The 17403-nt window shown below is 45.6% G+C and overlaps 1 protein-coding gene across 2 annotated transcripts in view; it reads left to right on the forward strand.

The window, feature by feature from the left end:
- Positions 1-17403, forward strand: part of atp1b2a (ATPase Na+/K+ transporting subunit beta 2a) — a 110636-nt gene that overhangs the window by 80079 nt on the left and 13154 nt on the right. For both annotated transcript variants that reach the window (XM_045701712.1, XM_045701713.1), the window contains exons 2-3: positions 6191-6319; positions 6970-7074. In XM_045701712.1, the coding sequence (XP_045557668.1) occupies positions 6191-6319; positions 6970-7074 (234 nt within the window). The remainder of the gene's footprint in view (positions 1-6190; positions 6320-6969; positions 7075-17403) is intronic.

The raw sequence follows: 17403 nt of genomic DNA on the forward strand, positions 1-17403 counted from the left end.
TGGTCAGTCTAGCTGTATGGAGGAGAAGGTACTGCTCTGTTTCAGCTGTTATGGCCAGTCTAGCTGTATGGAGGAGAAGGTACTGCTCTGTTTCAGCTGTTATGGTCAGTCTAGCTGTATGGAGGAGAAGGTACTGCTCTGTTTCAGCTGTTATGGTCAGTCTAGCTGTATGGAGGAGAAGGTACTGCTCTGTTTCAGCTGTTATGGTCAGTCTAGCTGTATGGGGAGAAGGTACTGCTCTGTTTCAGCTGTTATGGTCAGTCTAGCTGTATGAGGAGAAGGTACTGCTCTGTTTCAGCTGTTATGGTCAGTCTAGCTGTATGGAGGAGAAGGTACTGCTCTGTTTCAGCTGTTATGGTCAGTCTAGCTGTATGGGGAGAAGGTACTGCTCTGTTTCAGCTGTTATGGTCAGTCTAGCTGTATGGAGGAGAAGGTACTGCTCTGTTTCAGCTGTTATGGTCAGTCTAGCTGTATGGAGGAGAAGGTACTGCTCTGTTTCAGCTGTTATGGTCAGTCTAGCTGTATGGAGGAGAAGGTACTGCTCTGTTTCAGCTGTTATGGTCAGTCTAGCTGTATGGAGGAGAAGGTACTGCTCTGTTTCAGCTGTTATGGTCAGTCTAGCTGTATGGAGGAGAAGGTACTGCTCTGTTTCAGCTGTTATGGTCAGTCTAGCTGTATGGAGGAGAAGGTACTGCTCTGTTTCAGCTGTTATGGTCAGTCTAGCTGTATGGGGAGAAGGTACTGCTCTGTTTCAGCTGTTATGGTCAGTCTAGCTGTATGGAGGAGAAGGTACTGCTCTGTTTCAGCTGTTATGGTCAGTCTAGCTGTATGGAGAAGGTACTGCTCTGTTTCAGCTGTTATGGTCAGTCTAGCTGTATGGAGGAGAAGGTACTGCTCTGTTTCAGCTGTTATGGTCAGTCTAGCTGTATGGAGGAGAAGGTACTGCTCTGTTTCAGCTGTTATGGTCAGTCTAGCTGTATGGAGGAGAAGGTACTGCTCTGTTTCAGCTGTTATGGTCAGTCTAGCTGTATGGAGGAGAAGGTACTGCTCTGTTTCAGCTGTTATGGTCAGTCTAGCTGTATGGAGAAGGTACTGCTCTGTTTCAGCTGTTATGGTCAGTCTAGCTGTATGGAGGAGAAGGTACTGCTCTGTTTCAGCTGTTATGGTCAGTCTAGCTGTATGGAGGAGAAGGTACTGCTCTGTTTCAGCTGTTATGGTCAGTCTAGCTGTATGGGGAGAAGGTACTGCTCTGTTTCAGCTGTTATGGTCAGTCTAGCTGTATGGAGGAGAAGGTACTGCTCTGTTTCAGCTGTTATGGTCAGTCTAGCTGTATGGAGGAGAAGGTACTGCTCTGTTTCAGCTGTTATGGTCAGTCTAGCTGTATGGAGGAGAAGGTACTGCTCTGTTTCAGCTGTTATGGTCAGTCTAGCTGTATGGAGGAGAAGGTACTGCTCTGTTTCAGCTGTTATGGTCAGTCTAGCTGTATGGAGGAGAAGGTACTGCTCTGTTTCAGCTGTTATGGTCAGTCTAGCTGTATGAGGAGAAGGTACTGCTCTGTTTCAGCTGTTATGGTCAGTCTAGCTGTATGGAGGAGAAGGTACTGCTCTGTTTCAGCTGTTATGGTCAGTCTAGCTGTATGGAGAAGGTACTGCTCTGTTTCAGCTGTTATGGTCAGTCTAGCTGTATGGAGGAGAAGGTACTGCTCTGTTTCAGCTGTTATGGTCAGTCTAGCTGTATGGAGGAGAAGGTACTGCTCTGTTTCAGCTGTTATGGTCAGTCTAGCTGTATGGAGGAGAAGGTACTGCTCTGTTTCAGCTGTTATGGTCAGTCTAGCTGTATGGAGGAGAAGGTACTGCTCTGTTTCAGCTGTTATGGTCAGTCTAGCTGTATGGAGGAGAAGGTACTGCTCTGTTTCAGCTGTTATGGTCAGTCTAGCTGTATGGAGGAGAAGGTACTGCTCTGTTTCAGCTGTTATGGTCAGTCTAGCTGTATGAGGAGAAGGTACTGCTCTGTTTCAGCTGTTATGGTCAGTCTAGCTGTATGGAGAAGGTACTGCTCTGTTTCAGCTGTTATGGTCAGTCTAGCTGTATGGAGGAGAAGGTACTGCTCTGTTTCAGCTGTTATGGTCAGTCTAGCTGTATGGAGGAGAAGGTACTGCTCTGTTTCAGCTGTTATGGTCAGTCTAGCTGTATGGAGGAGAAGGTACTGCTCTGTTTCAGCTGTTATGGTCAGTCTAGCTGTATGGAGGAGAAGGTACTGCTCTGTTTCAGCTGTTATGGTCAGTCTAGCTGTATGGAGGAGAAGGTACTGCTCTGTTTCAGCTGTTATGGTCAGTCTAGCTGTATGGGAGAAGGTACTGCTCTGTTTCAGCTGTTATGGTCAGTCTAGCTGTATGGAGGAGAAGGTACTGCTCTGTTTCAGCTGTTATGGTCAGTCTAGCTGTATGGAGGAGAAGGTACTGCTCTGTTTCAGCTGTTATGGTCAGTCTAGCTGTATGGAGGAGAAGGTACTGCTCTGTTTCAGCTGTTATGGTCAGTCTAGCTGTATGGAGGAGAAGGTACTGCTCTGTTTCAGCTGTTATGGTCAGTCTAGCTGTATGGAGGAGAAGGTACTGCTCTGTTTCAGCTGTTATGGTCAGTCTAGCTGTATGGAGAAGGTACTGCTCTGTTTCAGCTGTTATGGTCAGTCTAGCTGTATGGAGGAGAAGGTACTGCTCTGTTTCAGCTGTTATGGTCAGTCTAGCTGTATGGAGGAGAAGGTACTGCTCTGTTTCAGCTGTTATGGTCAGTCTAGCTGTATGGAGGAGAAGGTACTGCTCTGTTTCAGCTGTTATGGTCAGTCTAGCTGTATGGAGGAGAAGGTACTGCTCTGTTTCAGCTGTTATGGTCAGTCTAGCTGTATGGAGGAGAAGGTACTGCTCTGTTTCAGCTGTTATGGTCAGTCTAGCTGTATGGAGGAGAAGGTACTGCTCTGTTTCAGCTGTTATGGTCAGTCTAGCTGTATGGAGGAGAAGGTACTGCTCTGTTTCAGCTGTTATGGTCAGTCTAGCTGTATGGAGGAGAAGGTACTGCTCTGTTTCAGCTGTTATGGTCAGTCTAGCTGTATGGGAGAAGGTACTGCTCTGTTTCAGCTGTTATGGTCAGTCTAGCTGTATGGAGAAGGTACTGCTCTGTTTCAGCTGTTATGGTCAGTCTAGCTGTATGGAGGAGAAGGTACTGCTCTGTTTCAGCTGTTATGGTCAGTCTAGCTGTATGGAGGAGAAGGTACTGCTCTGTTTCAGCTGTTATGGTCAGTCTAGCTGTATGGAGAAGGTACTGCTCTGTTTCAGCTGTTATGGTCAGTCTAGCTGTATGGAGGAGAAGGTACTGCTCTGTTTCAGCTGTTATGGTCAGTCTAGCTGTATGGAGGAGAAGGTACTGCTCTGTTTCAGCTGTTATGGTCAGTCTAGCTGTATGGAGGAGAAGGTACTGCTCTGTTTCAGCTGTTATGGTCAGTCTAGCTGTATGGGGAGAAGGTACTGCTCTGTTTCAGCTGTTATGGTCAGTCTAGCTGTATGGAGGAGAAGGTACTGCTCTGTTTCAGCTGTTATGGTCAGTCTAGCTGTATGGAGGAGAAGGTACTGCTCTGTTTCAGCTGTTATGGTCAGTCTAGCTGTATGGAGGAGAAGGTACTGCTCTGTTTCAGCTGTTATGGTCAGTCTAGCTGTATGGAGGAGAAGGTACTGCTCTGTTTCAGCTGTTATGGTCAGTCTAGCTGTATGGAGGAGAAGGTACTGCTCTGTTTCAGCTGTTATGGTCAGTCTAGCTGTATGGAGGAGAAGGTACTGCTCTGTTTCAGCTGTTATGGTCAGTCTAGCTGTATGGAGGAGAAGGTACTGCTCTGTTTCAGCTGTTATGGTCAGTCTAGCTGTATGGAGGAGAAGGTACTGCTCTGTTTCAGCTGTTATGGTCAGTCTAGCTGTATGGAGGAGAAGGTACTGCTCTGTTTCAGCTGTTATGGTCAGTCTAGCTGTATGGAGGAGAAGGTACTGCTCTGTTTCAGCTGTTATGGTCAGTCTAGCTGTATGGAGGAGAAGGTACTGCTCTGTTTCAGCTGTTATGGTCAGTCTAGCTGTATGGAGGAGAAGGTACTGCTCTGTTTCAGCTGTTATGGTCAGTCTAGCTGTATGGAGGAGAAGGTACTGCTCTGTTTCAGCTGTTATGGTCAGTCTAGCTGTATGGAGGAGAAGGTACTGCTCTGTTTCAGCTGTTATGGTCAGTCTAGCTGTATGGAGGAGAAGGTACTGCTCTGTTTCAGCTGTTATGGTCAGTCTAGCTGTATGGAGGAGAAGGTACTGCTCTGTTTCAGCTGTTATGGTCAGTCTAGCTGTATGGAGGAGAAGGTACTGCTCTGTTTCAGCTGTTATGGTCAGTCTAGCTGTATGGAGGAGAAGGTACTGCTCTGTTTCAGCTGTTATGGTCAGTCTAGCTGTATGGAGGAGAAGGTACTGCTCTGTTTCAGCTGTTATGGTCAGTCTAGCTGTATGGAGGAGAAGGTACTGCTCTGTTTCAGCTGTTATGGTCAGATCTAGCTGTATGGCGAAGGTACTGCTCTGTTTCAGCTGTTAAGGTCAGTCTAGCTGTATATGAGGAGAAGGTACTGCTCTGTTTCAGCTGTTATGGTCAGTCTAGCTGTATGGAGGAGAAGGTACTGCTCTGTTTCAGCTGTTATGGTCAGTCTAGCTGTATGGAGGAGAAGGTACTGCTCTGTTTCAGCTGTTATGGTCAGTCTAGCTGTATGGGGAGAAGGTACTGCTCTGTTTCAGCTGTTATGGTCAGTCTAGCTGTATGGAGGAGAAGGTACTGCTCTGTTTCAGCTGTTATGGTCAGTCTAGCTGTATGGAGGAGAAGGTACTGCTCTGTTTCAGCTGTTATGGTCAGTCTAGCTGTATGGAGGAGAAGGTACTGCTCTGTTTCAGCTGTTATGGTCAGTCTAGCTGTATGGAGGAGAAGGTACTGCTCTGTTTCAGCTGTTATGGTCAGTCTAGCTGTATGGAGGAGAAGGTACTGCTCTGTTTCAGCTGTTATGGTCAGTCTAGCTGTATGGAGAAGGTACTGCTCTGTTTCAGCTGTTATGGTCAGTCTAGCTGTATGGAGAAGGTACTGCTCTGTTTCAGCTGTTATGGTCAGTCTAGCTGTATGGAGGAGAAGGTACTGCTCTGTTTCAGCTGTTATGGTCAGTCTAGCTGTATGGAGGAGAAGGTACTGCTCTGTTTCAGCTGTTATGGTCAGTCTAGCTGTATGGAGGAGAAGGTACTGCTCTGTTTCAGCTGTTATGGTCAGTCTAGCTGTATGGAGGAGAAGGTACTGCTCTGTTTCAGCTGTTATGGTCAGTCTAGCTGTATGGAGGAGAAGGTACTGCTCTGTTTCAGCTGTTATGGTCAGTCTAGCTGTATGGAGGAGAAGGTACTGCTCTGTTTCAGCTGTTATGGTCAGTCTAGCTGTATGGAGGAGAAGGTACTGCTCTGTTTCAGCTGTTATGGTCAGTCTAGCTGTATGGAGAAGGTACTGCTCTGTTTCAGCTGTTATGGTCAGTCTAGCTGTATGGAGAAGGTACTGCTCTGTTTCAGCTGTTATGGCCAGTCTAGCTGTATGGAGGAGAAGGTACTGCTCTGTTTCAGCTGTTATGGTCAGTCTAGCTGTATGGAGGAGAAGGTACTGCTCTGTTTCAGCTGTTATGGTCAGTCTAGCTGTATGGGGAAGGTACTGCTCTGTTTCAGCTGTTATGGTCAGTCTAGCTGTATGGAGGAGGAGGTACTGCTCTGTTTCAGCTGTTATGGCCAGTCTAGCTGTATGGAGGAGAAGGTACTGCTCTGTTTCAGCTGTTATGGTCAGTCTAGCTGTATGGAGGAGAAGGTACTGCTCTGTTTCAGCTGTTATGGCCAGTCTAGCTGTATGGGGAAGGTACTGCTCTGTTTCAGCTGTTATGGTCAGTCTAGCTGTATGGAGGAGGAGGTACTGCTCTGTTTCAGCTGTTATGGCCAGTCTAGCTGTATGGAGGAGAAGGTACTGCTCTGTTTCAGCTGTTATGGTCAGTCTAGCTGTATGGAGGAGGAGGTACTGCTCTGTTTCAGCTGTTATGGTCAGTCTAGCTGTATGGAGGAGGAGGTACTGCTCTGTTTCAGCTGATGGTGTGTGTTTTTGTGTTCTAGGTCTGATCCTGCTGTTCTACCTGGTGTTCTATATATTCCTGGGTGGAATGTTCGTCCTGACCATGTACGTGATGCTGCTAACACTGGACGACTATAAACCCACCTACCAGGACCGCCTCGTTACCCCAGGTACAGACACACCTACCAGAACCACCTCGTTACCCCAGGTACAGACACACACCTACCAGAACCACCTCGTTATCCCAGGTACAGACACACCTACCAGAATCACCTCGTTACCCCAGGTACAGACACACCTACCAGAACCACCTCGTTACCCCAGGTACAGACACACACCTACCAGAACCACCTCGTTACCCCAGGTACAGACACACCTACCAGGACCGCCTCGTCACCCCAGGTGCAGACACACCTACCAGAACCACCTCATTACCCCAGGTACAGACACACCTACCAGAACCACCTCGTTACCCCAGGTACAGACACACCTACCAGAACCACCTCATTACCCCAGGTACAGACACACACCTACCAGAATCACCTCGTTACCCCAGGTACAGACACACCTACCAGAACCGCCTCGTTATCCCAGGTGCAGATTCAGGTACAGATTCTCTACAACACCCTAACCTCTAACCCTCTCTGTTGTACTGTAGGTATGATGATCCGTCCACGGGGCGAGGCCATGGAGATTCTCTACAACACCCTAATCTCTAACCCTCTCTGTTGTACTGTAGGTATGATGATCCGTCCACGGGGCGAGGCCATGGAGATTCTCTACAACACCCTAACCTCTAACCCTCTCTGTTGTACTGTAGGTATGATGATCCGTCCACGGGGCGAGGCCATGGAGATTCTCTACAACACCAAGGACACAGAGAGCTTTGACATCTATGCCCAGACACTGAACAACTTCCTCGAATGTAAGACATGTGTCCAGTGGTTTTATTTTTTGTAATATTAATTTTAACTTTATTTATTATTATATGTTTTTTTTTTAAATAAACAAAAAACAAAAAACATACATGGACAAAAACAATAAACAACATAACATTAATGACATCACACAACCCACTTTTCCACCGGTACATAGCGTAACATAACATGTTTTTCTGATTCTATTTTGTTGTTTCCCAAAAAAATCCGTTTTCTCCGATTAGTTTCTCCTTTTTTTCCTCCACAGGTTTTCGCTCTCAAAATCGCATATTTTTGATAGAAAAACAACACAATTGGATGTTCTAAGTTCACAACAATGCTTAAACCACATCAGGAGACAAACTTTGAGGTCTGGGAAAAATGTAAGATATTTTAGCTCTTTGGGTGTAATTACCCTTTAATTCCAGTGATCACCTAGCAAGAGACTGTTGTTTAGCTGTGATCACCTAGCAAGAGGCTGTTGTTTAGCTGTGATCACCTAGCAAGAGGCTGTTGTTTAGCTGTGATCACCTAGCAAGAGGCTGTTGTTTAGCTGTGATCACCTAGCAAGAGGCTGTTGTTTAGCTGTGATCACCTAGCAAGAGGCTGTTGTTTAGCTGTGATCACCTAGCAAGAGGCTGTTGTTTAGCTGTGATCACCTAGCAAGAGGCTGTTGTTTAGCTGTGATCACCAAGCAAGAGGCTGTTGTTTAGCTGTGATCACCTAGCAAGAGGCTGTTGTTTAGCTGTGATCACCTAGCAAGAGGCTGTTGTTTAGCTGTGATCACCTAGCAAGAGGCTGTTGTTTGGCTGGTGATCACCTAGCAAGAGGCTGTTGTTTAGCTGTGATCACCAAGCAAGAGGCTGTTGTTTAGCTGTGATCACCTAGCAAGAGGCTGTTGTTTAGCTGTGATCACCTAGCAAGAGACTGTTGTTTAGCTGTGTTTTGTAGTGATCACTAAGCAAGAGGCTGTTGTTTAGCTGTGATCACCTAGCAAGAGGCTGTTGTTTAGCTGTGATCACCTAGCAAGAGGCTGTTGTTTAGCTGTGATCACCAAGCAAGAATCTGTTGTTTTGCTGTGTTTTTGTAGTGATCACCAAGCAAGAGGCTGTTGTTTAGCTGTGATCACCTAGCAACCAAGCAAGTTGTTTAACTGTGTTTTTGTAGTGATCACCTAGCAAGAGGCTGTTGTTTAGCTGTGATCACCTAGCAACCAAGCAAGTTGTTTAACTGTGTTTTTGTAGTGATCACCTAGCAAGAGGCTGTTGTTTAGCTGTGATCACCTAGCAAGAGACTGTTGTTTAGCTGTGATCACCAAGCAAGAGGCTGTTATTTAGCTGTGAACACCAAGCAAGAGGCTGTTGTTTAGCTGTGATCACCTAGCAAGAGGCTGTTGTTTAGCTGTGATCACCTAGCAAGAGGCTGTTGTTTAGCTGTGATCACCTAGCAAGAGGCTGTTGTTTAGCTGTGATCACCTAGCAAGAGGCTGTTGTTTAGCTGTGATCACCTAGCAAGAGGCTGTTGTTTAGCTGTGATCACCTAGCAAGAGGCTGTTGTTTAGCTGTGATCACCTAGCAAGAGGCTGTTGTTTGGCTGTGTTTTTGTAGTGATCACCTAGCAAGAGGCTGTTGTTTAGCTGTGATCACCAAGCAAGAGGCTGTTGTTTAGCTGTGATCACCTAGCAAGAGGCTGTTGTTTAGCTGTGATCACCTAGCAAGAGGCTGTTGTTTAGCTGTGTTTTTGTAGTGATCACCTAGCAAGAGGCTGTTGTTTAGCTGTGATCACCTAGCAAGAGGCTGTTGTTTAGCTGTGATCACCTAGCAAGAGGCTGTTGTTTAGCTGTGATCACCTAGCAAGAGGCTGTTGTTTAGCTGTGATCACCAAGCAAGAATCTGTTGTTTAGCTGTGATCACCTAGCAAGAGGCTGTTGTTTAGCTGTGTTTTTGTGATCACCAAGCAAGAGTCTGTTGTTTAGCTGTGATCACCTAGCAACCAAGCAAGTTGTTTAACTGTGTTTTTGTAGTGATCACCTAGCAAGAGGCTGTTGTTTAGCTGTGATCACCTAGCAAGAGGCTGTTGTTTAGCTGTGATCACCAAGCAAGAGGCTGTTGTTTAGCTGTGAACACAAGCAAGAGGCTGTTGTTTAGCTGTGATCACCTAGCAAGAGGCTGTTGTTTAGCTGTGATCACCTAGCAAGGCTGTTGTTTAGCTGTGATCACCTAGCAAAGGCGTTGTTTAGCTGTGATAGCAAGAGGCTGTTGTTTAGCTGTGATCACCTAGCAAGAGGCTGTTGTTTAGCTGTGATCACCTAGCAAGGCAGCTGTGATCACCTAGCAAGAGGCGTTGTTTAGCTGTGATAGCAAGAGGTGTTGTTTAGCTGTGATCACCTAGCAAGAGGCTGTTGTTTAGCTGTGATCACCTAGCAAGAGGCTGTTATTTAATGACAAACCTGGCATTGACAACTTAGATGCAAAGCTGAGGATGGTAGCTGACTCTATAGCCACTCCTATCTGTCATATCTTTAATCTGAGCCTAGAGGAAAGTCTTTGTCCTCAGGCCTGGAGGGAAGCCAAAGTCATTCCGCTACACAAGAGTGGTAAAGCGGCCTTTACTGGTTCTAACAGCAGGCCTATCAGCTTGCTGCCAGCTCTTAGCAAACTGTTGGAAATACAGTACAACCAAATACAATGCTATTTCTCTATAAACAAATTAACAACAGACGTTCAGCATGCTTATAGAGAAGGGCACTCAACATGTACTGCACTGACACAAATGACTGATGATTGGTTGAAAGAAGTTGATAATAAGCAGATTGTGGGAGCTGAACTGTTAGATTTCAGTGCAGCCTTTGATATTATTGACCATAACCTGTTGTTGAGAAAGCAGATGTGTTATGGCTTTTTCAACCTCTGCCATATCGTGGATTCAGAACTATCTATCTAATAGAACTCAAAGGGTTTTATTTAATGGAAGCGTCTCTAATGTTATACATGTAATGCGTGGTGTACCGCAGGGAAGCTCTCTAGGCCCTCTACTCTTTTCTATTTTAACCAATGACCTGCCACTGGCATTAAAACCTCTTCAGCGTCTGATCCCGTTAGCGGGATCAAAATCCAGCGAAAAATCATATCGCCAATTAGCATTAAAAAAAAATCATAATTAAAAAAAAATAATAATAATATTTTTTTTTTTTTTATAGATACACCTCTCCTGAATCGACCCACGTCGTCCGATTTCAAAAAGGTTTTACAGGAAAAGCAAATCATTAGATTATATTAGATGAGTCCATCGTAAAAAGCAGCTTCATAGCCATTTTCCGACCAACCACTTGCATCACATATAATCAAAAAACAGCTAAATGCAGCACTAACCTTTTACAAACTTCATCAGATGGCACCCCTAGGACATCATGTTATACAATGCATGCATTCTTTTGTTCAATAAAGGTCATATTTATATATAAAAACAGCATTTTACATCTCTGTCTGAGGTTGCCTACATAATTTCCCCTCAAAAGCGTCCCGGTAAACAATGCTACATTTCCCTAAATTACTATCCTATAACGATTTTTTAAATGTATATTGTCAATCTAACATTTATAGATGAATATCTCTTGAGAACACCCGTCATACCAGATTTTAAATTAACTTTACTGGGTAATCACACTTTGCGATAAAAGGAGATGCGATACTCAGAAAATTAGCTAATATACAGAGCTCGGCGCCATCTTGGAAAGAATCGCATGTCACATCTCATCTTGTATAATATTGTCAATAATCGCCTACCTTTAGTTGTCTTCATCAGAAAGCATCCCAGGTCCACAACAGATGTATTTTCGGTCAAAAAGTCCATACTTCACGTTCCATTAGCCTGATGTTGGTAGCGCGTCCTATGGCTCTCTCCAAGCGCAGCTCTGAAGTTCAGAATAAATGCAATGCTCGCGCATGTAGGTTCGTTCAAACATGTCAAACGTTGTATAAAATAAATCTTCAGGGCCTCTAACACCAAGAGAGCCAATAAGATTCGAGGGGGATGATGTCATGGCCTTTAAAACCGTATCCAAAGGTGGGGGCAGACATGGCCGCCGGCGTCATAATGGTGATGGCCCATCCCCTGTGACCAATTTCAAACTCGTGTCATTCACTGAGTTTTGACTCTATAAGGCTCAAACCACTGTGAAAGGACTGGCGACATCTAGTGGAAGCAATAGGAAGTGCTCACTGAACCATGGTTAACGGTGTGATTAATAAGGAAAGATGAGAAGTCGAGTCCACAATTCAGAATTCCACTTCCTGTTTCAATCGGTCTCGGGGTTTTGACTGCCATTTGAGTTCTGTTATACTCACAGACACCATTCAAACAGTTTTAGAAACTTTAGAGTGTTTTCTATCCATATATAATAAGTATATGCATGCCCTATCTTCTGAGTTTGATTAGTAGGCCGTTGAAAATGGGAACGATTTTTTTTCAAAATGCGCTGTGGCGCCCCCTATCCTACGGTATCCTCAAGATTAACTTAAACAAGGCATGTGTGTCCATGTATGCTGATGATTAAACCATATACACATCAGCAACCACAGCTAATGAAGTCACTGAAACCATTAACAAAGAGTTGCAGTCTGTTTTGGAATGGGTGGCCAGTAATAAACTGGTCCTGAATTACTTGGCGTTACCTTATATTGTAAACTGTCATGGTCAAAATATATACACTAACCGTTCAAAAGTTTGGGGTCACTTAGAAATGTCCTTGTTTTTGAAAGAAAAGCTACTTTTTTGTTCAATAAAATAACATCAAATTGATCAGAAATACAGTGTAGACATCGTTAATGTTGTAAATTACTTTTGTTGCTGTAAACGGCTGATTTTTAATGGAATATCGACATAGGCGTACAGAGGCCCATTATCAGCAACCATCACTCCTGTGTTCCAATGGCACGTTGTGTTAGCTAATCCAAGTTTATCATTTTAAAAGGCTAATTGATCATTTGGAAAACCCTTTTGCAATTATGTCTGTCAAGTTGTGTATGGTTCACACTGCAGCTCTTTGCCCAAACTTGAAAAAGGCCTTTAAGGACTGAAGGACGCAAGGGACAACTCAGTTTTCTTCTGACTTCTTTTATTTCTTTAGTCAGTTAGTTAGTTAGTTAATTAGTTAGTTAGTTAATTAGTTCATTAGTTAGTTAGTTAGTTAGGTTGATAACCGGTTCAGTCTCCAGAATCCTAAATGAGCTGAATGTGTATGGATGAGAGTCTCCTCTTCCGTGAAGGACTTCCAGTGAAATGCTTTTCCACCAAACATTTCACCACCTGCTATCACAAAGGTGCACCAGTATATATGTTCCCCAGGGAAACACAAGCTAATGATGGGTTCCACAATGCATACACTCTTTCGCCCCCTGCTGGTGTTTTATCTTTGAAATCAGTTGAAAATCTGAACGCCTTGAATATGAATACCTGTCTTTTGACGCAACACCTCCCACTTGATCTCCTGGTTCTTGAACCCAAGGAGGTCACATCGGCTCCATCTTCGATCGCTTTACTTCTGCTCTTCTACAGGTAATAACACAACCAAACGCCTGACGTCCCTGTGAAGAATTGTAGCAGGGATTTTGGTTGAACGTTTCTTTGCTTTGTCTCCACAAACATGCTTCAAAGTTGAGATGGGATAACTTGGGAAGGTTCGTATATTTGCATCTCTCACAATGCCCTCCTTGTCAGCGTTGACATTGACGACCCTACCAAGCTTATACTGACTCCTCAAAGCGTTCTGGTCTGCAAGCCAGACGACGTCTCCAACGGCCACGTTTCGCTGCTTTGTGTGCCACTTACTCCTCACAAACAGGTTAGGTCCAGCCAACTGACTCCACTTCCTCCAGAACCAGTTAACTTCTGCTTGAATGACTCTTAACCTTTTGTAGGAGTAGTCTTCAAACTCAAAGCTTCCTAAGTCTCCCCTAGGTCCAGTCCTTCCAAGCAGAAGAGAATTAGGGCTGATGTATTCTATGCAGTCCTCCCGGCTCTGAGTCCTGGCATCTATGGGCCTGTCATTGGCAAGGTTAGCAGCCATGAACATAAATGTTTGAAACTCACTCCATGTGAAGAGTCCTTCGCCTCTCATATTGTGCAAGGCCCGCTTCACAGTGCGAACAGCTGCTTCTGCAGCACCATTCCTGTGAGGGGAGTCTGCTGGGTGGATCTTCCAGCTCCACTCTGTTCCATGCTTTGAAGCTTCATTTTCAAGCTCAGATGTAATTTGTTGATCCAGGAAGTGGTAGAGCTCTTTGAGGGCAGGTCTGGCACCCACAAAGTTCTTTCCAGGATCTGACCACAGTTTCTTTGGATGCCCTCTCAGTGCCGTGAATCTTTGGTAGGCCAGTAAGAAGCCTTCAGTTGACTGGTCACTGACAACATCTGTGTGTATAGCTCTGGATGCCATACAGCAGAAGACAATTCCCCACACCTTGAGCTTGACTTTCTTTCTCACCTCGTCCTTGACTTCATATGGTCCAAATAAGTCCACTGTTGTGTACTCAAATGGTCTGGCTGTTGTTACACGCTCGGGTGGAAGGTCACTCATGATCTGTTGGCACTTTCTGGCCCTAGCCTTTCTGCACACCACACAGTTGTCAACTCTCTTTTTAGCCAGCTTCCGGCCTTTTATCACCCAGGCTTTCTTCCTAATCCGGAGGAGTGTACCTGCTATTTCTTCATGGTTTGCATCATGGGCCTCTTGGGCTAGGAGAGTGGATATCCATGCCTCATATGGTAGAATTGGTACAGCAGTCTCGTCCTCATCAAAGATCTTGAACCTCCCTCCACAAACCAAGAGCCCAGTCTCTTCATCTCTGTAAACAGTGAGTCTGTTGAGAGTGGTGCCTTGAAAGGTTATACCTTCTTGAGCTGCAAGGAACAGGTCTCTTAGTGCATCTTCACACTCCCCAACAGTGAGTACAGCTTGTTTGCCTCTGGACTTCCAGTTTGTTGAAAGAATTTCCTCCCACTTTGGTTTATCTGAGGCTGAATTCTTGGTCAACACTTCTTTCCATTTCGTTGCAGCTCTCCAAACCCAGGCAGTGACTCGGATCAGCCTGGTCAGGCTGCTGAATTTCCTGATGTCAATCAGTTTTGTTACCGCAGAGCCAGCTGGTGGTCTTCGGATCTTAGTCTTAGGTTCATCTGGGTTATTTTGCCTGCTTTGCTGTGCATCACTCTGATTTTCCTTCTGAACTCCCACTTCAGGAAGTATATAATTCTTGTTTCTCTTGGCCTGCGCTCTGGTCAGTGCTGCAGAGAAACATTTCCTTTGAAGTTTGTTTATGCCTTCCTTGGCATAAGCTGCAATTTCTTTGGCTGACTTCTGTGGCCACTCTTCCATGGGTTGCCGCAGGAACGCTGGTCCATTTTGCCACATGGAATCTTCTTGGAGGTCTTCCGGGGCTGCCCCTCTTGTTATGATGTCAGCACTGTTCAGGCCTCCCGGGATCCACCACCAGTCTTCGACGGATGTGGATTTCTGGATCTCTCCGACTCTGTTCGCGAAGAAAGATTGATACCCATAACTGTCTCTCTGGATAGCTCCCACCACAGTTTGACTGTCCAGCAGATGGAGCCATCGTTCAATTTCTATATGACTGTGTATTTCAATGTACTTTCGAAGTCGTGCTGCGCAGACAGCACCGCAGATTTCAGCTTTCACTGCCTCCCCCTTTTGGTCCAAAGGTGTGAGTTTTGCTTTGGATTCAACCAACCTGACTTGGATGCCTTGCTCGGTTTCCCATCTGAAGTACACTACAGCTCCATAGCTCTTCTCACTTCCGTCAGAGAATGTTATTCCCCAAGGTTTACCAAGCCAGTTGACTGGTGTGAGGCTTCTGTGGAAGGTGATTTGGCTAAGACGTGTGTACTCCTCAAACAGTTTGATGGCTTCTTCTCACAATTGTTCAGACAGAGGTTTGTCCCACGTGTTTTGCCTCCAGCTTCTTGAAACGCCTTTCTGACAAGAATGGCGCCCTTTTGTTTGGCAGGTGTGACGAGGCCTATTGGGTCATTCTGGCTAGCTACTTGGCTTAGCAGTTCTCTTCTCGTCAGTGGGTTTGGAGTTTTCCCTCTCACCTCTTCTTCAAGGAGATTCTGTCCGACTCTCATCTTCTTTTTCCTCTTTGAGAAATTGATTGAAGTCATAAGGTACAGTTTGTCCTCTTCAACAAGGTATCCAACTCCAAGGGCTTTATTGTCTCCTTTCCTCATCTGGTTTGGGAGAATAAGTACTGTGCCTGACACCGCTCCTTGTTCTCCTGGTACGATCTCCTGCCTCCCACTTTGGCCTGACCAGACTCAGGGTTTGAGGAAGAATCTGCCTGTCCTCAGGATCTCTTCAACTCCTTTGGTGTCCTTGTCCAGCTTTTGTAAGTCATTATGGGAAGTCAGGATGTCATCGACATAGGCATCCTCTTCAAGGATCCTACGTTCCTCCTCCAGGTGAGCGAACATGGGCAGTTTTGCTGTCTCTCTCATGGCCAGTTGTGCAATGCACCCTGCTGGTCGATCGCCAATGTTGACTCTGGTGATGGCATACTCTTCGATCTCTTCCTCCTCAGTGTTTCTCCAGAGAAATCTGTGGAGATGCATCTCCAGGTTTTCTAACCACACCGAATTGTACATCTTCCTGATGTCGCCAAGAGCAGCATGGACACCCCTTCTGAACCTGAGTAGTACTGCTCGGATGGGATTGAGAACATCAGGCCCTTTCAGCAGCAGGTCATTCATGCTGACCCCTTTAAACTCCTGGCTGCTGTTCCATACCAGTCGCACAGGTGTTGTGACAGAGTGTGGGTTTGACGCCACCAAGTGGCTGACATACCATACTGGTCCTTTCCAGCTGGCGATCATCTCTTTGGTGAGTTTCTTTGCTGCTCTTCTCTCCACCATTTCATGCACTTGAGCTGTGTATGCTATTTTCCACTCTGGCTCTTTCTTGAGTTGTTTTTCTGTTCTTAAGAAGGTGGCTTCAACCCCACTCCTGTTGTAGGGAAGGGAACTTGGATCTTGAATCCAGGGGTATTTTGTGTCCCAGTGCGGTTCATCGCTGTGAGCATCTGCTTTGATGTACGTGAGGCCTTTCCTTATGATCTCCAGCTCCCTTTCCTCACTCAGAGTCATTTCCTTGCCTCCTGGTTGACAATTGCCGCACCGGCATCCTCCACACTTCGGTTCGCAAGCTGCTCCAATGCTATCCCATTTCCACCAATCCAAGAACTCTCTGCGAGCAACTGTGCTTTTGGTTTCAGCTGTGAACTCTTGTGTTTTAATTATCTCTTGATACTTGACAGCGGTTGCTCTCATGGATCGAGCAAAGTGCGTTCCAGACCTGTGCGCGGCCATATCGACTTCTTCAAACAGATCTGGATGTGATCCACCAACAATCTTTCCTAGCGGGCTCTCCCATAAGACAAGGTCTCCAATCACCTTTACTCTTTGCGGAGCAAGTCTTCCTCCCACTTCCTTCACGGTGGCTTATCAGTAGCTCAATGCTCTCCGGTCTCCTCAGATCTCCTAGACTGACTTCTGGGAAGAACTTCTTGAGTTGCTCAGGTTTGATGACTCTGTGGATGTTGGCAATTTCATTCAAACCATAGCAGACAAGCTCATGGGCTCTTTCTGTGCCTCTAGGCATTTTGACCCTCACTCTGAGGAGATATCTTCTGGTTTTAACCTTCATGGCCATCCCCCCAACTCCATGGACGACTAAAGTGATGTTTTCACTTCGAAGATTTAATCTCCTGGCAGCTCTGTGGGTGATATAATTTGTGTCTGATGCCAAGTCGATCAGGGTTCCAATTTTTTGTCCTGCATTGGCAGTTACCTCGAGCAGCATTAGAATAACTGGCAATTATTCTACTGCACCTGACACAATCTCTCCAAGCTGGATCTTTTCACCACAGTTTGTCTTTGCGGTGATGTTGGTGAACGCTCTCTTGAATTTGTCCGCCATCTCTGGGGAGAGTTTAGATACAAATTCTTCCTGCTCCTCAGTCCGCGTAAGCCTTCTCACATTGAATTGTCTTCTTTCTGAGTCACTCCTCCTGAAGTCTCCCTTCAGGCATAGAAAGAAATGGTGGTCTTTTTTACAGTTTCTGTTCCTGCACAGGTATGTCTCTTTGCATTCATCATCTTCTCCATGACAGACCAAGCACCTCTTGCAGGCCCCCAGCTTTTCTACAGCAGCCAACTTTGCCACCGGCTTCAGTTCCTTGAAACGCTTGCAAAATAATATATTTTCTCTGTGCTTTTCATCACCACACACAACACAGCCTCCTTTCGTTGTGGACCGCGTGGAC

This window comes from Salmo salar, chromosome ssa18 (assembly GCF_905237065.1).
Source record: "Salmo salar chromosome ssa18, Ssal_v3.1, whole genome shotgun sequence".
Classification (NCBI taxonomy): Eukaryota; Metazoa; Chordata; class Actinopteri; order Salmoniformes; family Salmonidae; genus Salmo; species Salmo salar.